At 40.6% G+C, this 22,022-nt stretch overlaps 1 protein-coding gene across 7 annotated transcripts in view; it reads left to right on the forward strand.

Annotated features, from left to right (window-relative positions):
* AMPD2 (adenosine monophosphate deaminase 2) overlaps positions 1-22,022 on the forward strand; it is a 60,265-nt gene that overhangs the window by 11,472 nt on the left and 26,771 nt on the right. For 5 of the 7 annotated variants that reach the window (XM_026707036.2, XM_087929703.1, XM_026707038.2 and 2 more), the window contains exons 2-3: positions 18,499-18,629; positions 21,215-21,345. In XM_026707036.2, the coding sequence (XP_026562821.1) occupies positions 18,499-18,629; positions 21,215-21,345 (262 nt within the window). Of the gene's footprint in view, positions 1-6,888; positions 7,095-7,801; positions 7,824-18,498; positions 18,630-21,214; positions 21,346-22,022 lie in introns of those variants that run through there. The other 2 variants (XM_087929704.1, XM_087929705.1) reach the window with 2 other exon arrangements.

Here is a 22,022-nt window from a genome sequence, read left to right on the forward strand (position 1 = left end):
ACAGGCCATTGGTGTTGACTTTAGAAATATTAAGCCTAGTTCTGCTTTGAATAGGATTCCTCACAACTGGTCATACTTGTTGAGGCTGTTGGGGATTCTGCTTGAGCAACATTTAAGACAACCATTCTCCTTTCTCAGTTTAATGGAAAAAATCTCTTTCTTCTTAGCAATGCTAATTCCTTTTCTGAGCTGTTGTGTTTGTGTGTGCAAGACAGAAATAGACTAAATTTTGTAATTTTTCCTTCCCCGCCCTCTTTTAATTTGCACACAACATTGTTTTCTTTTTGCTTAGTCACCATTATGGCTCCAGGTAGTTTATAGTAAACAAAAACATATTGGAAAAACATGAAGAAATACAGAACAGCAGGCCACCTGAAAAAACAACAGCAACGAATTCTGATTGCTCAATGTAAAGCAAATCCAAAAATGTATTGTTTTACAAGCCTTCATTTATAAGCAGAAAGAAGATTAGGAAATACTTCTGGTGAGGTATTATTTCACTGCCCTACAGAAACTGATTCAAAAATTCTGGTTTAAATGTAGCAATTGTTTCCTATGATAGACACACACCAAAAATGCACCTGATGGCAGCATCAAATGCTTTGTTGTAAGTTTCTGTCTTCTCTCCCAAAAATTCAAGGCGGTCCATGCAGTACTATATCTCCCACCCACCCGTTATTTCCTCTATAACAATCCTCTTAGGTGAGCGGGTTGGTGCCTGACATTTCTGCTGTGATTGTTGAGCCAGTATTTCTTAGTTCTCTTTTTTTTTTTAATTTTTACATGTAAATATTGCTTTTACATGTAAACAAAGATGTATTAAAAATGGGACAGCCCTTAAAATTTTTCAACTCACAGTGGAAATACAAGAACCTGTTCAATGAAGCAAACGTTGCCATTGATACTCGTCTTGGAATGAAGGCCTCTGCATAATTAATTTCAAATCGTAGGAAAATATAGATTTTTCATTTGTTTCTGTCAGATCCAGCAGTGTGGCTGAGGAGCTTACTCTGTGCCTCTGAATTCAGCTTTGATTCCTTCTGATGCCTGATAGCGTTTCTTTAAAAGAAAAAAAAATCCTAAAATGAGATGGCATCTGCCTCACAAAAACTTGAGATTGGGTTGAAATTGAAGACAGAGAGATCTGGTGCAATGCAGAAGATGTGGGTGGGATTTTTTTTAAAAAAAGTTGGATAATTGCTGAAGTGGGGAGTGGGTAGGACTGAAATTAGCCTGAGGGCTCACTGCTTCTCTTTCTGATAGCTTCTTTCTTGTCAGATATCTGAACAAATGGACAGTTATGGAATCCTTTCTGAACTTGGTTGCTTTTGTACAGGTGTTTCATTGTCTGCCTAGGTAACGTCTTCAGTGCAAATGGATAATTTGCAGAGAATTTTCAACAGGAGGTTGAGGCCTTCTGGGTGCTGGTGGGCCTCAGTTTCTTGTTCTGTGAACACAACTGGCTTTAACAGCATCATGTTGACTAACATGTTAATCCAGGTGCTACAGCAATTAGCAGTTATTGCTGGAGATTATAACTGCAGTGGTGTCTGGTTTAAAACTAAAGTATTTCTGTGAAGAAAATGGTTCATAACAGGAAGAGGTGCTGCTATATATAGCTTAATATTTTCTGACCTTTCTCAATTTAAGGCTTAAGAAACGAAGCTTAACCAACTGTGTGTGGTAGACCGGTTACATTTTGCTGTTTTCTGTTTCACTCCAAGAAAAACAAATATAAATATATTGAAGCCTTCTCCATAATTTCTTCATTCCTGGAAGGAAAAAAAAAGTGACATGCAGAAGCTCTGTCAGGAATTGACAGAATAACAAAATTCATTTGCTTGACTAAACTGGGATATCTGTGAAATGGGCCTCTTTCGTTCACTGTTCTCGGCTATGGCTTTCCCCACTTACGGTCCTTGTGATTGTATTGAGTAGAGATGCTGTATACACAGAGAATGAAGGCCAGGCAGCCCTAACGTGTCCTTGAGTTGTACATAATCCAGCAAACTTTTCAAAGATAATTGCTGAATTGATTTCCCAGAAAAAAATGAGCAGTTGCCACAATGGGTATAGTTTGATCAGTTCTGTAATTTGAGTACGACCTCGGAAGAGGGTGGGAAGGTTGCTGGATTCATGTGATTAAGGGTTTAGGCGGCCCATTTTTCTATGGAGACTCTGTGTGTTTCTTTCAGCGCCTGTTATTTTCTTACCCATGGCTACAAGCTGATTCAGACTCTGTATATTACAAGTAGTCCTTGACTCACAACCATTCATTTAGGGATCATTCAAAGTTGCAAAGGCACTGAACAAGTGACTTATAATCGTTTTTCACTCTTAACCACTGTTGAAGCATCCCTGCAATCACGTGATCAAAATCTAGACTCGTGGCACTTGGCATGTATTTATATGGTTTCAGTGTCCCAGGGTCATGTGATCAACTTTTGTAACCTTTGGATAAACAAAGCCAGATTCACTTAATTACCATGTTACTAACTGAAAGATTGCAGTGATTCACTTAACAACGGTGGCAAGAAAGATGGTAAAATGGGGGAAAACCACTTAACAACTGTTTTGCTTAGCAATGGAAATTTTGGGCTCAATGGTAAGTCGAGCACTGCTTGTATTTGGTTGGGATCAGGTGTCTTACTTCTAAGTGAACATATTGTTAATCTTTCATTTTTATCTCTGGTACTTTTCTCTGGGCAGTACAACCTTCATAATGTTCCTTTATGCAATATACAGGCAATATAGAAGACAAAATTCATATCTCCTGTGCAGATCGGTTGTAGGATCAGGTCAGGAGTGCGCTGCTACCGGTTTGCACTGTTCAAGTGAACCGGTTGTTAATTTTAATCCCACCCTGGCTGGCCCAACCCACCCCACCCCTCCCAGGAGTCCCCACGCAGCCTGTTTTGGATCACAGGTAAGTGCGGGGTTCGTGCAGAGGCTTGGGGTGGGTAAAAAAGACCTCCCAGAGACTCAAAGAAAACCTCTGGAGCCCAGGGAGGGCAAAAAATGGGCCTTCCGGAAGGCCAGAAACAGGCCTGTTTCTGGCCTCCAGAGAGCTTCCGGAGTCCGGGGAGGGTGAAAACGCCCCCCCCCACCCCGTGGCCTATTTTTGCTCCCGGGGTGGTGCAGGAGGCTGACTAGGCCACACCCACCATGGCCATGCCCACCCAGGAACTGGGCAGAGAACTGGTTGTTATATTATTTGAAACCCACCCCTGAAACCCACCCCAGGTCATACTTCAGTCAGTGACCATTCATTCCTTTCAGCTGTCTTATTCATATCTATCAAATAAGCGTTCTGCATATTTCTGAGAACATAAGCTTGTACAATCCAAGCATGCAGATTGCAGAAGTGTTTTGTTTGAATATTAGTACAGGCCCTATAAAACTGGATATTTTAGTTTTGTTTGGGTTTTATTCCTAGTCTTTGCAAGGCCAGCTCACTAAAAATATTCTTTTAGTGTTTCTCTTTTAAGCTGTCAAGAACAGGAAACTGCTTAGAGCAACCTTGTAGCCGAAAGGTTTTGACATTTAATTTTACAGCAGTTAAGCTTACTCCTGAATTTTTTAAAACAACCTTGAGTTTTCTGCAATTATTTAAATCAGGGTTCCAATGAGGATTTTCATATGTGAGGCTTACAATTACATTTCCTTAGATTGTTCTATATGAGGCATGCAGAAGTTAAATTGAAACAATTTCTTTTGTTGCTGCAACATCAACAATAATTATTTGCTGCAGAAACATAAGTATTATTCGAACTTGCTTTTTAGTCTTATGGTAATTAACTTGCGGCTTAGTGCCTTTTACAATTAATGTTTGGAAAGTGTTCAGTATGTCCACTCTAAAATGTTGACCACTTTGCAGTAATTGTAAAACAATATTTCATTTTTTAGGGAAATGATATAAGGAAAAGACCCATTTTTATAGTACCTGGACTAAAATAAGCGAGCAAAATTTTTGTATATGTAGCTTGGAAAGTGGGCAAGTTCTTGGTAAATGCTACTATATGTTTAGAACTATTTGTCATACTCTGTTCATTCCATCGTCCCAAAGATATATTAGTTTCCCCAATTTTGGGATATTCAGGTCATTGGGTGTTATAGGTAATTGAAAATTATGGCAATTGTTATCCAGCATATCTGAAAGGTACCGTGTGGGATAAAGTTGGATTCTTCAAAATCCATATAAAAAAATTACTTTTTAATTTTGTACATCATTCCCTTGCTCTGTTTGTAAGCAGATCCTAGAACTGATGTATGTTTGAAATAGATCTACAGAGAACACGATAGCCATCACTCTTCACACTGCTCTGACTCATCTAGAACAGCGGGGGTGCTATGTGAGGGTGCTTTTTGTGGATTTTAGTTCTGTGTTTAACACAATTCTTCCACATAGACTAGTGTCTAAACTTCTGGACCTTGGGCTTTCCAGTTCAATCTGCCTTTGGATTATGGATTTCCTGTCTGGCCGCTCACAGAGGGTCAGATTAGGTAATCATACGTCTTCAGCCCTTATTCTTAACAGTGGTACACCACAGGGTTGCGTGTTGAGTCCCCTACCCTATACTCTTTATGTGCATGACTGCATTCCCACTCATACCAGTAATACTATTGCTAAATTTGCAGATGATACAACAGTCGTGGGACTTATCTCCTGGGGGGGATGAATCTGCCTACCGAGATGAGGTGGACCGGTTGCTTTTGTGGTATGGAGACAATAACTTGGTCCTCAACACCAATAAGACCAAGGAGCTTATAGTGGATTATAGAAGGAACAGATCAGACATCCAGCCCTTGCTTATCAATGGAGACCGAGTGGAGCAAGTGGCCAGTTTTAACTTTCTGGGTGTTACCCTTAAAGAGGACATGACCTGGGGTACCCACATTGCAGCCCTGGTCAAAAGGGCCCAGCAGAGATTATACTACCTGAGACTTCTCAGAAAACAACAAGTGAATGGAAAACTGCTGGTGACCTTCTACTGCTGCACCTTAGAGAGCATTTTAACAACTGCACTTCTGTATGGTTTGCCAATTGCACAATGGCAGATAGGAAAGCACTCCAGAGGGTTACTGTCATTGCCCAGAAGATCATTGGTTGTCCTCTCCCCTCTTTGGAAGAGCTTTATAGCTCCCACTGCCTTAAGAAAGTTCAAAACATTCTCAAAGATCCATCTCATCCTGGGAACCGGGTTTTTTTTGAACTATTACCATCTGCCAGATGGTACAGAATAATAAAAACAAGGACAAATAGGCTGAAAAACAGCTTCTATCCCAGGGCAGTAGCTGTTTTGAATTCTGCTGTATAGTGCAGTGTTGGTGTGGTGTCGGGCGTTTCCGGTTCAATGTGTGAAGGCTGAAGGATGTGTGTTTGTGTTTATTTTCATGGTCATGGTCATGATGTGCACTGAAGATGGTGTTTGATTTCGTTGTAGGAGGTGCAATGACAATAAAGTAAACTAAAACAAAAACAAAAATAGATGAAAAGTGTAATATATTTCAAGTAACTTTCTAGCTAGTCAATATAAAACATTGGTCCTTACTAGGAGGTGAAGGAGATTGGAAAGAATCTATTGGGAATTGTATCATGGCTTATTTTTTTTCAGCAACAGGAATTTAATTTCTGTTTAGATTGCTGAGAAATCAGCTTCTATATGTAGACAGCTTTGCATCTTGCACTAAGGCAATGCATTGTGTGAACCCCGCTATGAGATCTGTGAGGGTCCAGATGATTATGAGGTGGCAGCAAAAGGTAAAAGGTATTTATTCCGTATCTGTTTGTTGCCTTCTCCTGGCCATCTGAATTTTTGCAGCACCTGCATGAAGCAGTCCTGAATGATGAACTGTGAATGTAGCCTTGTGTGCCCATCTGAACATCATCAGGGTATTGCTGTAAGCTTCCAGATAGAATTTGCTTGGGATGGTTTTCAACTCTGCTGCCTGGCTGCCTTTGAAGACCAGGGAGGGAGATGAAATGCTTGCCACTGTGACGCTCCAGGCCTTTTATATCTTGGACAGCGGAGAAATAGACTTCCATGATATCCAGAGGAGTGGGGGGAGACAGCTGCTCCTTGGAAGTCATTGTTGATAAATATTCGGTGATTACAGCTCTTGGAAATAAAGCTTGCCCTGTTTCCACCCTCAATTTGCGTCTATTGTCTGCAGATTTTTGCCTTTTTTCTCCTGGTCATTTCTTAAAACCAAACCAATTTCAGTTCCCAGTTGGCTTCACATATTTGAAAGATTATGGTAGCCGAGTAAATTAGATAATGCAGCATAGTTTGGGAAGTAACAATGCCTGATGATTAGAAGTGGCTTGTTGGAATGTTTTAGTGGCTGCTTTTAGCCTTTGGATTCCAGGTGGAATGGACTTAGGAGGTAGGACTGAATATCACAGAGCTGAAGAGTGAAAACCATGTGGCAAAGAATATATTAGACTGCTTTTAACAACTCTTGAAGGAAAAGAAAGCAGATTTGTTTATTTTAGTTGCACCTGTGTGCAAAGAGACATGTGGACATATGCTTAAAGTCAGAACAGCTTTTTTTTTTGAGGCTCACTTTTCCTTACTACCCCCAAATGACCGGTATGTGGTGCTGTATGCTTTGACTTTTGGAAATCCCGGTTTATTGGCATTCCACTGTAGGGTGAAAGAGAGAGTGCCTAAAATATAGCCATAATCTTCTCTGGTCCTTCAAGAGTTAATTCTTCCTTACTTTGAGGTTAGGAAATAGCTTGGCTGGCTGACCATTGGTGGCTTCTTTCAGTTGTGCTGCTCTGCCTGTCTCTTGGCAGTGGCTGCAGCTTTGGGACTGTCTCCTCCCTCTCCCCCTACGTAGCTGTGATTGGTACAGCCCAAGCTGGTTCCAAGCCTAGAATCTTATAGGATTGTGGCTCAGATGGAGAAACTATGAAATACTGGTGGCCTCAGTGACTGTGTAGCTTCCTTCTCTATTGCCCCAGGTATATCCTGGAGATCTCTTGGCTCATGATTGGATAGAAGACCACAGGATTCCCTTGGTTTAGTTTGTCAGCTTCTTGGTTTCCAGGTGGAAAAAACTGTCCAGTGAGGTCCTGATATTGCCAGGTCTGTAAATGCTTGCAACCCTTTTTTTCCCTTCCCCTTTTTTCTTAGGGAGGCTAAATGACTTGAGCCTGTGAAGATTTTTATTGGTCTGTTAAGAGATGCTTGACAAGTCTGTCTTTTGTAAAATTGAAGTGACAATATCTGTGCTGCGTGTGGGGAGATGTCTTGTAAGGCTTTTGACAACAGAAACCAATTACAATATTCTGAGTAAAGTTTATAGTGATGACTTTTCTTTTGCAACACAGCTAGGAAAAAAAATGCCTATTTGATTTTCTAGTCAATTTCAAATTGGTCCTCTGTTTTTTTTCCCACCTAACTTTTATAGCCACCTCACTCTTAAAAAAATGTTTTTGAGCCATTGTTCCAAAAGCAAGAAGAGTAGGGTGTTAATTGCAATATACCTATCAGTTTTGTCTTTTAAAAAATAAGGATAGTTTGTTCTTGTGCAGTTTAAGAACATCTCATCTTTGGAATAGTGACATTTTTATTACAATAAAATTGTATGGATAATACATAAAATTGAATAGAGCAGTAATAAAATAATGGCTTATAGCCAGACATAACATTTGCTTACACAGAAATGGAAATGAGTATGTTCAGTGGTAACACTACCTGCTTTTTAACTCAAGAGCTGTCTTGAGTTAGAGAATGGACTTGCTCTATACAGCACAGAATGGCACTGCAACCTGAAATAAATGGCAACTCACAGAAAAAGAAGCTTCTGAACAGGTACATTATTTTGTATTTTCAGCATTTTTATACCAGTGGAAAAATTGCTATCTTTCACTTCTTGGTGGATTATTTTTTAGTTAAATGAAAAAGTTACAATAGTAGAAAAATTTAATCTACAACAGTGGTCTGGAAAGGTATTTGAGAATTCTGTGTTCTGTGAATGAGACAGCATAGCTGTCAAGAAAGGTTTTATGTGGAAACATCCTCCTTCCTTATCTTATTATCAGTTGGGTTACAAGAATGATTTCTAGTCTTGGAGAGAAACGAAAGTTCATAAGGAATGAGATGTTTCAGTTCTTTCCTACTTAACAGAAAACAGGAAGATCAAAATATTAATCTAAAAACCTTTCTTGACAAAGAAATTGTAGCTCTCTAAGCTGATAGAATGTCCCTTTTTCACAGAGAGGTCAAAATAGTGTTCTATAGCAGAAGAGTGGGAGAATATCATGCTTTTGACTTCACAAAAAAAGTTTATTTTTATTTTTTAGGAAAAACAATTCCTCTGATGTGTGTCTGGAGGACGGAATGGGACAGCATGGTTAACTTGCATAAAACAAGAAGAATGTTTGATAACATTTAAAGTCAGGTGTAGTATCTCTGACAGTTGCCCAAAAGGTGTCATAATAATTTTATAATACACCTCTTGAGAAACCTCACATTTGGCATGTATCTCTATTAGCTACCAGGATTTTCAAAAGAGTGCCATGAAAAGCAGTGCAAGGTTACTATAATATTGACCTAGTATCTATATTTAAAACTTGGTGAAGGCATTTCTTCATAAAGCAGGAAGTTGATGTGGTACAATATGGTTATCCTCCTCCAGTTTAATGCCTCCCACATGTATTAAGACTACAACTCCCAGAATTTTTAGCTAATGCGAATTAAGAAGAGATAGTTCTTTCCCAAACTGGTGTCTTCTGAATGCATTGGGGCTGCAGCTCCCAGAATTTCCAGTCAGCATGATAATTGTCTAGAGCAGTGTTTCTTAACCGTGGCAACTTTAAAATGCTAGAAATGGGTAGAATTCCAGAAATTCTGGAAGTTGAAGTCCACCCATCTAAAAGTTGCCAAGGTTGAGAAATACTGGTCTAAAGCAGCCATTGCCAACCATTGGTGGGCTGTGAGAAAATTTTGGTGGGCCGCAGAGAAATCTCACCTCCAGAGCAACCTCCCAAAGCAATTAATCCAGGCTGCGCAGAAACGCATGGCCTGCGGGAACCCTCCCCGCCCACTTGTTCCTTATCTGGCAAACTTGCCTGCTAAATTGCTATTTTTCCTTTTTTTGACCATCATCTGTTCTGCTGTGCCGGGAGATTTAGATTAGCTAGGAAGCAGAAAATGGTTGGATTTCTTGCTTTCTAGCTAGTCTTTAGATCTTTGGCTCTGCTTTTAAGCACAGCCGAACCTCCCTTAGGACTGAAAGTTCTATTATTCAGTGCAGACTCACGGCAAGCAAATTTTATGTGACAGACTCAGGTAGCCGATGGCAGATAGATAAATCACTGAATGATTCTGTGAGCAACTTAATCTGCCTGCCTGCTTTGCCTGATTTTGGGTAAAAGTTGCTCTTTTTTATATAAAAAATTCAATTTTTACATACATGGTGTGTTGTGAGTTAATTTAGTGAATTTGCTTGCAAGCAAATTTTATGATTTTGCTTGCAAGCAAATTTTATGTGACAAGACAGAGCTAGCCGATGGCAGATAGATAGATCTCTGAATGAATCTGTGATTCTGTGAGCAACGCAATCTGTCTCCCTGCTTTGCCTGATTTTGGGTAAAAGTTGTTTTTTTTTAATAAAAAATTCAATATTTATATAAATATTTATAATATTTACATACAAGCCATGCCCAGCCAATCACATGATCATCAAGCCACACCTACAAATTAGGCCACACCCACAGAACCGGTTAGTGGTCTCTGGGATTTAAAATTATGAGTTTGGTGGTCCCTGAGATCCAGAAGGTTGGCGACTGCTGGTCTAGAGGGCACCAAGGAGAGGAAGACTGGAATTAATCATGCTGTGGTTAGGGCAGGAAGTAAAATCAGAATGCTTTGTCTTCATTTCTCTAAGCTGTTTGAGGACAAGTTGAGGACAAGTTTTAAAAAATCCCGCCCTCCCATTTTTGCTGCAAAATTACAAGGGTATAGTTCTCTTGGCAGTCTGCGCTTAGAATCCATGCTTTTCAATTGAGAGACTGCTTGGCCAATGTGAAGCCCTATCCTAAAGCTGCTGTGAATGGGGGCAGAACGGGAGTGGTGGGAAATCTGTGTTGCTCAGGCTGTCCTCGAAGCTCCCAGGACCAGCTGTACTTGACTGGGCCCCTCATGAGATCAAGACAGATGCTGGCTTTGATAGAGCTGCCAAGCTTTATCCTGATAATTGGCACAGCCCTTCCTCAGCCCTGCTGGTTTCTCTTAATGAACTGGCTGTTTGCAGTGTACACAGAGATCCCATTAGAGAAACATGTGATGGTCATTAATAAAGCATGATGGAGTTTAACTTAGCCTGTGCTTGGACCAGGAGTTAGAGAGGGGCGGGTTGGCCCCTGCAAATATTCCTTCCTGCCATATGCCTATTACCATATACCTTACTGCTTAAGCTGGACTTAGGAACCTGGAAGAATGCAAGGGCTATAAATGGAATTTGACAGATGTGATCATGGCTGCCTGGCCTGATGCTTGTGCAGGCTCATTGAATTCTCCTGTGTCTTTAGTGGACTCGGAGATGAATAAGCTCAGAGGCCAAACTAGTTGTTCCTGCATTGCTCCACTGTTCTGGCTCAGTGTGGTGCTAGCAAAACCTGTTCTGTTTTTTGTAAGAGGGTAGGAATGGGGTTACTTGAAGCTTTGAGGAATAGGCTACTAATAGCAGTAGGATTTATACCATTTTAACACAGAAAGCATGGAAAATCTGCCCACTCAAAAATTACCTCATCAGCCATGGTTCTGCAGCTGCTTTTAGGGTGCAGTCAAAACCTCCTAGCGCTATTTATTTGTTTGTTTCTTTATTCTGTCATATCTACCTATCTCACATAAAAGTGACTGGGTGACGTAGAGCACTTTATCAAAAATAAATAAATAAATACATAATGTCACAATGAAATCATAATTATAAAAAGGTGCACAAACAAGAGAAGATGATATTCAGGACAGGAAGAGAGCCATTGCAAAATCTGCCTGGTCCACTGATAGCAGGCATGATAAGAGAACCAGGTCTTGAGGGACATGTGAAAATACAGAGAGGGATGGAGATGACCTCATTTGCAGAGGGGAGGGAAGAGGTGGAGAGAGAAGGGCAAGCTATTACTTCGCAGCCGGCTGAGACAGCAAGGTAAGAATTCTAGTTATCGCAGCTACGATTGCCAAAACGTGAGTAACTATCTCATTCCAAAAACAGTGTTTCTAGGAATATTATACACAAACAGACGGACAATCTTAAGAGATTCTTCCTCTAGTTTCAAATACTCTTGAGGCTTCATGTGAAGTTGTCACGTGCCTGGTCCATTTCCTCTTGATCCTGGTTACCAAACCTTGCATCCCCATTGCTACCTCCCTAAGATAGGGATAGAGTCAAACAGAGGAAACTTCAGAGACTGCTTGCTTTCCTGATGTCTTGGAATGTCTAAGGCAGGATCTTGGTTGGGATTTGGAAAAATGGGAGAGCCTCCAAATCCTCAGGTCCAATATCTGGTATCTCCAGGTAGAATTGGGGTTTTTATTTTCCCTAAGTCCCTGGAGCACAGGCATTCTGGATAGACATTCATTTCAGATTGGGCATTACATTTTGTACATTACTCTTTTCCCAAAAGTATCAGGGCTAAGAGAAAAACATAATGGGATCTGCTGAAAAATTAGAAAAAAAGTTATTAAAATTACTTCAATAAAGTTATTTGAATAGAATCATTCCATGCGTGCCTAATAATTTTCCTTTCTGCTACATTAAAAATATCGACCGTAATATTTGATGGGGATTTGGAATTATACCCAAGGCTTTGAGGGGTGGGGCACATACAACTTTGGCATGGCATGTCATTCATGTTAGGTGTAGATAGTAGTAAGTCGTAAATTAGGTTGGAGGTAACTTCTGTCAAACTGCTTTTGACTAAAAGCTTCATTTCTATGTACAATAATTAATGCTTCCCTGTGGTTTAAGTAAATTGCATTCGGTATTGATTTTTGAGAGATTTATGGGAGTAACTTCCAAGGGATAAATTATTTGTGCTACAACAATCATGTACTGACTCTCCTTTTTTGACCTTAACCTTACTTCTTCTACCATAACTGCTTGATGCAAATTCCAACTTTTCAGGTCACTAATGAACTTCCTTGAATGTTTTACATATGCAATTATTACTAATTTCTAATGCATGTTTAGAATAGTATATTTGAGTGATGTCAAAAAAGGGTGTGAAAAGGAAATGAGCATTTGGAGAATACCTGGCTTAGGTGGGTCATGACCAGCACTACAGAGAGTAATTGCTTGGGAGAAGGTAACAAGTACAGCACATGAGCAAGTGGACGATGGCAGAAGTCAACCAAGGAGTGCCAGAATGGGTGGTGCATACTTATCACAAATTGAATGTTCTTGAATGCCTGCACTTATGATGGACTCTGAAAAAGCAGAGGTGTAGAGCTTGGCAAAGGAGACAAAACCTTAAGGTAGACTGCAATCCTTTTATGAGATGACTACTTGACAATGGCTGACTCTGTTGTGTGCTGCCCAGAGTTTCTGGTTTGTGGGATGGGTAGCTATATAAATTGGGAAATGAAATGAAATGAAATGAAATAAATAAAGAAAGAAAGAAAAACAAACAAACAAACAAACAAACAAAAAGAATCTGGATAAAATGTTGCTCATTGGGATCACTATTTGGAAATGGTTAGTTACTATGATTAGTTACAAAGCTTTAAATTACCTACCTCTTGACAGCAGGTTTCAGTGCCATGTGAAGAAGTTGGCAGAAGTTATCCAGTTCCACAGGTATATGTTTTCCCTGCCTTTGAATCTTTTATCCCACCTTTCCACCTCTTGCTATTATCTTTTACAACTTCAGGTTGTCACTTCCGACTCCCAACACTTCAATTCATTTGAACTGTCATTCTGGGACTGCTTTGCCTGCAAGGTTAACAGAGCTGGAATATTCAAACTGTCCCAGCATGATCTGGTTAATGTCCTAATTGCTGTTTTATGTGGATCGTCCATTTTTCCCCTCTCTTCAGCAATTACTGCCCCCCACTACCACTCTTAGATTTAGCTATAGAGAGCAGTCTTTGCATCTGTGCCAAAATTAAGTTGGTTTTAGAACCCAGGGTAGAAGTTATCTGAAAACCATAGTTTCGATGGGGATATAGTTCCGAATCACAGTTAACATTAGCTGCTCCCCCCCCCCCAAAAAAAAAAAAGATAGGGACAAAATAGACAGAGAGAAATAATGAATTATATCAACACTTGTCTCCTGTGGAACTATGAGCTGCTACTGGACACTCTGCTTATCCATGGTAAACATTTTAATGTGTAAAGGGGACATAGATGAAGAAAGTTGTCATGGTCGTTAAAGTGTTACACCAGGGGTGTCAAACTCAATTTCATTGAGGGCTGCATCAGGGTTGTGTTTGACCTCGGCTGGAATGGGCATGGCCATCTTGATGTCACCCGTGTCAGGGGCGCTTGTAGAGGCCGAGCATTCTGCCAATGAAAACGGGCTCCCAACGTCTGTTTTCAGCTGCCATGGCCTCCTGTAACCCTCTGCCAATGAAAACGGAGCTCAGAAGGGCTGCACAAGCTTCGTTTTCACTGGCAGAGGGTTGTAGGAGGCCATGGCAGCCGAAAACAGAGCTTGGGAGCCAGTTTTCACTGGCAGAAGCACCGTGGGCTGGTCCTTTGCTGTTTCCAGGGTCAGATCGAAGTAACCTGCAGGCTGGATCCGGCCTCTGAGCCTTAAGTTTGACCCTCCTGTGTTAGACGAATGATGAAAAGATCCAGGTTCTAACTACTTTCAGCCACCAAAGCTTATAGATGACTTTAGGCCAGACATTTTCTCTCAGCCCAACTCCCTCACAGCATTGCTATTGTGGGAGGAAGAGGAAGCATTATATATGCTGCTTTCAACTCTTGTACAAAAAAATGACAACTCAACCAAATAAATAAGTTACCGTATATGCTACCTTTTTAGCATGAACCAAAAGTTTGTTCTGGACTGTTCAGAGCAGCGGTCCCCAACCTTTCTGGCTTTGCAGACCAATGGTGGTGGTGGTAGGAATGGTTCCATGCAAGTGGCGGGTGAGTGCGCCTGTGCAACTCTGTGCAAGCATCAGACATGTGCATCCGCCACTTGCAAAATAGAGCTTCACAGGCACACACGCTCACCTGCCGCTTGTCCAGGTGGCACTGCATGTGCATGCAGGCACACTCACCCACCACTCCTGCAACCCAGTTCTGAACAGGCCACAGCCCGCTAGTGATTGGGGACCCCTGGTTCAGAGCATTTTAAAAAGAATGATGCAGCTACAAGCAATTCTTTTAAACGCAGAACTGAATAGTAGCATTTACCTCATGGATTTTCAGTTTGCTTCACCCTGCTAGGAAAAAAGATCAACTTTAAATGGAGCCTGGATTGCAGCTGGTGGATGGCAATAATTTCTGTGCTTTTGTTCCTTCTCAGTATTAGCATCACAGATTTAAGACCTCTAACCTGTTTAGAGGTGCCACCTTTCTTTCTAACAGGCGCCTTAATGGTGCCCAATCTGAGAATTTGGGGAACTGAGAATTTGGTTGATACATTCAATTTTGAGCTCCAGTTGGAGAGAGTTATTTTCCTTTGAAGGACTGCTGATAATATCAGCTGGGATATTTTGGTAGCTTGGAAAAAAATGAGGCCAAGAAAGCTGTTGAAAGAGAAAAATACCCATCTCCACATAGGTGTGATATTGTGGTGTGTGACTCATGTAGTGTTGTAGTTGGGACTCATAATTTCTTAAGTGTTCTGAGTCCCCCTGCCTTCCATTCAATCCCTTTCGTTTGGCCCCCATGTAGTTTGTTTTATTTTAGGAACATTGAGATCCATATACAGTATATTCTATGGCACGAAAAGCTACAACAAAAGGAGATGCAGTCAAGGCTGCTGGTTCTGGGTTTTTGCTATTTACTGGGCCCCTTGTTGTGCAGAGGGAGTTGGAGAAAGGAATGAACTCTTGGCCATCTCTGTAGATTTCTCCGGCACCCCCACCCAACCACCCCATTGCCTGTGCCTCAATCTAGGGGTGGCTGTTCTGTTGCAGCCGAAGAGAGGAAAGGTCTGATCTGCAGGCAGCAGCTCTCATTAAAAGAACGAAGATGGCCTAAAGTTTGAAAGCCCAACAGAATGGACTTTGGGAGCAGTTCTTTCTTGGGATGTTGTCCCTGAAGCCCAGGATAGGGGTTGGTTGGTTTCCCCTAAGGGTTTGGCTGTTGACCTCTGCAATCTATGTAGGAAGGAGGAGCGTGGGTTCTGCCAGGTTCGTTTTTTCACAGGATAAAGGATGTTCATTCTTTCAGGGTCTCTGGAAGATAGCTAAAGTACTGATTTCCAAACTGATGTGTTAGTTCTATACTAGTGAAACCTAGCAAGGTAGGACTTTGGCCTTTTGATCTTGATTGTGAAGGCTTTACCCTGGCTGCAAAGAGGCAGTTGTGTACTATATCAAAAGCGATGTAAAATAGTTTTTTTCTTAAAAAAAAAAAGCCTGTTTCTTTTGCCTGCACCTTCAGTAGCATTCTTTTGTCCTTATCAACTGCCAGAAGACCTATAGGAAATTCTACTTCAAACCCAGTGACATATCCTAAGCAACTTTAGGCTATGTGGATTATGACTCTCAAAATGACTTGACCGGGTAATTCTGCGCGTTGATGTCCAGACGATTTAAAAGTTGCTGAAGCCAAGTTAATGTTTTAACCAAGCATGGCAGAAATTAGAACTTTCTACTTTGAGAGAAGCAGTAATGGTTTTCCCCATTAAAAGTTAGATGGCCAAATCCCATGAAAAGTCCCTTGTCATACTTGGTTACAGATCTTTTTATTTCACTGTTGGCATTTCCCAAACATACCCAAGGGAAACTGGTATCACTTCGGTGCCACTTCGGTGTACTGTATGTGTTTCAATAAACACTAAACCCATTTGATGGTTTATTTTCTGCATTTTGAAGTCAGCCTTGGAATTGGTAGCCCTATATTTAGGGTAGGATGGTAACAAAACAACGATGGCCATTGGGGAGAAGTGAAAGAAATACCATGATCATATGGTGAAAGAAATGAGGTTCTTTCATGTGGAAGAACTATGCGGAAGGCTCTTCTCAGGAAGGGGATTTCCAGCTTACATAAAATGTAAAAATCTGTCTGGCATCTGAGTGCTGCTGCAGCCAACAGGGGAAATTGATTATTAAGATGGTTTTCAAATGTTGACAGGCTCACGGAGAGTTATACTCATTGACAGCTGTCATTTGATTCTGGAAATCATTTTCTAATGAGGGTCCTTAGGGACAGATGAACAGATCTGATCTGGATACAGATAGCACTTCTTTTAGGACCAATAAAAGATAATATAAGTAGCTCAGGGTTGAACCATGGAGTCTTTGTGTTTTCTGAACCTGGTTGTTTATGTGCCTTCAAAAAATTAAAGTGCCTTTAGAAAATACAGTGGCTCTGTACCAAAGTGCCTTCAGAAAATGAAATGCCTTCAGAAAATATAGTGTATCCAGAAAAAACAAAGACTTAAACATTGAAGATGAAATTATGGTTTCATTCAAAGTCCTATGTCCATACATCCAAAACTAGTGAAAGAATCCATAGCAACAGTACTACACAACGCACCCAACCTAGCCAATACGCTAAGATTCAAGTATCCAAAGTCATGGTTCTCATCAACCTCTGCCTCAATGCTTTCAGTTTGATGGACAAATATATCAACAAATTAGACTTATAGCAGAAAGTAATGCAGCATCTAGAAACTATAGCACTGCCATTCATACAACCAAAAGAATAAATCCACTATGTAGACGAAACTTCACATCATGATAAAGATGGAACAATTAAAGAAGACACATGAAAACAATCAGCAGTATCTTCAAAGAAATATAATTCACAAGGGAAGAAAAAAAAAACTAATAACACGGTATCCTTCTGAGATATCCTAATCATCAGAAAAAAAATGACAGCAAATTAGAAAAAAAATCTATTGGAAAACAACCCACACTAACCAAGTGTTCCCTTACCAAAGTAACAACCCAATCTTTCACGAGAGAAGCTGTAAGAACTTTTTAAAAAATGAATATACTGTAAATGCATTGTAGCAACCCACAATGCTAGAAAAAAAACCATTGCCAACTTTATCAAAAAGTGCCTGATTACTTAACTCACTGAAGCACCACCAACACAGGTGTGTAAAGGACAACACTACAGCACATCAAAAACATCTAGGAAACAACCAACAGATTATTACAATGCATAGAACACCATAGAACACAAACCAATAAAAACCTCCCAAAACATGTTAAGTAAACCAAAAGACCCCAAGAAGAAGAAACAACATGCAAAGTAAGAATTCACTCAGTCAGAAGATACAATGAAAACTTGATCATATTGCTGGAAGTTTGGCATTCAGACATATCAATAGACACATAGTCAATAAAAATATGAGAGGGAAACACAAAAGGCAGAACACATCCTCTCCAGAAGCATATGCCCAGATAAGCAGGGATAACCAGACAAGCAGAAAACAATACCCAAATCAAGAAACATCCAAATAGACAACCCCTACCAAGACTGGCAGGGCAAACTACTATATGTAAACAGGGAGCAAACTCCACGCTGAGTAGCACTGATGATATTCTTTAATCATGTGATGAAACATTTGCAAGCAAACAAGCTCAGAGAACATCAAGGATTCAGCTTTTTTTAGGATGCTATTTGTTGCTGTTAATGTGGACTCAATCTGTAACAAGCAAACTTGGCATGGGCTCCTGCATTGAGCAATATGAAGCCAGAAATGAAAATAAAACCAAGCATGCTTCACACAGATGTTCATATTTGTTTTAATATCTATTTGTTACAAGACACAGTTACCTCTAACCATTTTGAATACTAAAATTGTCTGTAGTATCAGACCTGGGACATGACAGCATATTTTTCAAAACATGAAGATAGAAATAGTTTTTGGAAACTATTCACAAAAAAAAAAGACTGTTTCTCTTTTAAGGAGGAGGAGCTGAAGGAACTATTGTTGGGCATTTCTAAAATACATTATGGAATGCTCTCACACCCTGGTTGACATAGTTAACAATTCTGAACTGATTTCTAAGACTAACATAGGAGAACATTGAATTGGTGAACAGAAGGGTATGTGTGATTTATGTGATACAACTTCTTGTAAATTAAAGTCACTTCTCTTAAATATGCCAACTGGACTGGGGTGGTATTATGAAAAAGTTAATTGTCTTGCAATAACATTAATTCAGTGGAAATCTGCTGACTTCCAAGATCTGCAGATGAATCTGAGTAAATTGAGGTCTAGTACTGCAAATTTATGTATGAATTAAGAAGAAGGAGGATGTTATTAATATCTCTCTCGTTCCTCCTGCTTCTCAGGCCGAATAGCGTTTCCTGTCTGCCTGATTGCTGTCTTCCTTGCCTCCACAGAGATTCACGGAGGGCCCAGGTCCCGGCAGTTGCAGCCTGCACGTTCTCTCCCAGGGCCTTCTCACTGCCTGAAGCATTTTCCGGTTGACCTACGGACCTCCATGGATGGCAAGTACAAAGAGCTTGCTGAGGTAGATCTGCTTATTCCTCACTAGTTTTGTGTGTGTGTGTGTGTGTGTGATGTGTGTGCACTGTTTATTGTAGAATGAAGGCTGTGAAATGAACATGTAAAACCCATGCAAATTTTTTTTGGTTATTGGTTATTATTTTTGTGGTTATTATTTTTGTGGTTATTTGGTAATATTAATACAAGACCATTTGTAATTTTATTTTGAGAAAATTGTTTTGAATCCATATGATTCTCCAGCATTTATAGGAGAGAAGGGTTGACTGGAGAAAATGGATTTAAAGTCTCTTAGTAAAGAATTGCTCTTGAAACAACTTGTACTTTTGGATCCCAGAAATACAGTCCGAACAATGATTTTGGCCTGTTCACCTTCTACTCTGAACTCTCCAAAGTATGCACTGGTCACAGCCACTGGAGGTGGTATGATTGTAATCTAAAACAGGTGGTCCTCATTTAACAACCACTCATTCAATTAATTTACAATGGTGCTGAATTAATGGTAGTGTCAACCATGAAGCGAGCCTGGCTGAGGCCATCTTTGAGGCTTCATGGTTGCCCAAAGCAAAGGGAGGGGGAAATTTTAGATAGTTCAGCTTGGCTGTCAAAATAAAAAGTTTTCCTGTGGGAACCAAGGTCAAACAGATGGCTGAGAAGAGGAGAAATGGAGTAACCAGGCAACCTGCCAACACGATTGTTGGACAATATGACCGATGACCGAGGGGAAGAGGGAACTTTTACTTTTTAATTAGGTGAAAACCATGGGAACCTTCAGAGTCAGTTTTCACCAATAGTGCCAATATGATGTATCCAATAAATTGTTTTTTGAGGAATATACCCGCCTGAGAGTTCTGCTTTCAATGGGTGCATTACTTGGAACGTTGAAAGATAGTTAAGGCTGGTTCTTGTAGTCATGGCTGTCACCTGGCTCACAACTGCAAAATCTCAGCACCCCACGGTCACGTAATTGCAATTTGTGAACTTCACTCCTGGCTTCTGACGAAAGGAAAGCTGGCAAGAAGTTGCAGGTCATGGTCATATGATGACCTCATTCAATGAGCCGTGCCATCATCGCTTAGGACAGACAGCAACTGGGATTGCCGGAACTGCCCATCACTAAGTAGCCAACTCATGTGATTTTTTTTTTTTTTGACAAGTTGAATAGGCATCATGCCCTACACGGTACTGTAGTGTTTCTCAGGCTTCACATCTTGGTGGAGAAAGGGAAATGTTAGCATTTGCTGGCTGGGGAATTCTGGGAGTTGAAGTCCACATATCTTTTTAAGTTGTGAAGACAGAGAAACAGGATGTTAGGATATGCTCCTGTCTTATTTTCATAGGCAGCAAGTAAGAGCTTGTTTACTTGGCAATGGCAGTTCCTTGATGTTGCCAGATCAGTGTGTCTAACGCATACTGGAGAAGGCAAGCTCCTGGGTGTGGCCTTGCATTTGTTAATCATTGATGTGTTCTTTGATGACCCGGACAACGAGAAGCAGCAGTTATAGGATTAATTCAACAGCCATCACTGGAACAGTTTTAAATTACTGCAGTTATGACCTCAATGTAAATTACTATTCTAATCAAAAGTACATCATGTTATAGTTTTATAATCCCCCACTGAGCAGCAGGACTTTCACTGATGTTGTCATGAGATTCTAGTCCTGACAGATTGTCCCAGAACAGCTTTTAATGGACTCCTCAGGTTGTTGTTCCTTATGGATAACAGAGATTTGCTTCTCTTATTTATTTAAAACATTTATATACGGGTACTCCTTAACCTACGACTGGTTGCTTAATGACTGTTCGACGTTATGACAACTCCCCCCAAATGTACTTACGACCCACATTTGAAATTCCAACCACCCTCTTCAGTCACGTGACTGCACTTTGGGCACTCAGCAAATGGTTTAAACTTCCCATAGTCATGTGACTGCATTTTACAACCGTTTTGCCAAAAACCAGCATTTACTTCTGGTTTTTCGCAAAACTGGTCTACAGCAAACCATTGCTTCATTTAACAACCATTTGCTTAACAAATACCACAAAAAAGATCATAAAATCAGGTCAGTCACATGGGTGACCTGATCTATGACCCTCCCGACTCAATAACTCTAATGAACAGGTTCCATTATGGTCGTAACTCAAGGTCTACCTGTGGCAGCCTGTCTTGTACCAAACTCTGAGTAGCTGCAAATCAAGAATTCAAATCACATTAAAAAAAACATATTAAAGCTATTAAAATAATAAATACTAAAACAAAACAAAAACCAGGACCTGGTACCAAGTCAGGCTTCTAACTTGCTGTCACCTCATCCTATCCCAGCACATGGGGTGGAAAGCCAGGACTTCAGTGCTTGTTGGAAGGCTAGGAGGATAGAGGCCTGCTGAACTTTGGGGAGGGGAGGAGTGTTTCATAGGGTAGGGGCTGCTTCAGAAAAGGCACACTTTTTGGGTCCCATAAGGTGGCAATGTTTAAGGGAAAGGACTAGAAGCATGCCTGTCCTTTCTAATCTCATAGAGCTCAAGCTTCATTGAAGTTGCATGCATACTTGTTATGGATATTCCAGTAGCACTGTGCTGCTGTGCTTGCAGGAGTTGTTTTGTCACTCATTGGCCGAGAGTGAAATGCGCAGTGCTCCCTACGAATTCCCAGAAGACAGCCCCATTGAACAACTAGAAGAGAGGCGCCAACGGTTGGAGCGGCAGATAAGCCAGGATGTGAAGTAAGTTGCCAATGCTTTTTGGACTTTTCTTAGCTTCTCCTAACTCCTTTTGATATTTCAAGAGCAGGATGGAACATTTCACTGGAGTCTTGGGGGGTGGGGGGGAGAGAACAGGGTGGTAGGAGTATTTGAAACTGAGAAAGATGGGAAGAAATCAAATGGAAGAGACTTTTATGTACAGTCTAGAAAAAAATGTGATAGAGACTTTGGAAATAACTGGGAATGTCATTCCATTGCTTCTACTTCTGCAGGGATAGTAACCATCATGTCAAGAGAAGCATTCATACGGTCATCTGTCAGTGGCATGACTCCGTGTCTATGTGCATATATATGTGTGTGGCTGGTATTTTTACTCTTTGCTTATCCTGCACACAGTTTTCTTACTGTTAGATTGTCACTGGCAAAATTCCTTAGCAATAGCAACCTTACAGTAGGCAGAAAATATCTGGATTTTATTTTATCTATCCTCATCTTGCTGTTCTTCTCTATAGTCCTTTAGAGGACAGAACAGGGAGAGGAAACAGCATGGGGAAATAATGGCATATTTGGCCATTAGGATCCTGCAAATGTTTACTTCTAACCAGAAACCTCACTTGGGAGGGGCTGCAAAGTCTCAAAAGAGTTATTTCTTCAGTTGTTCAAGCCAGGGCTTCAATATGAGGGGGACAGTGCTTAGG

The sequence above is a fragment of the Pseudonaja textilis genome, chromosome 3, assembly GCF_049901715.1.
Source record: "Pseudonaja textilis isolate UNSWEBS1 chromosome 3, rPseTex1.2, whole genome shotgun sequence".
In the NCBI taxonomy this organism is placed as follows: domain Eukaryota; kingdom Metazoa; phylum Chordata; class Lepidosauria; order Squamata; family Elapidae; genus Pseudonaja; species Pseudonaja textilis.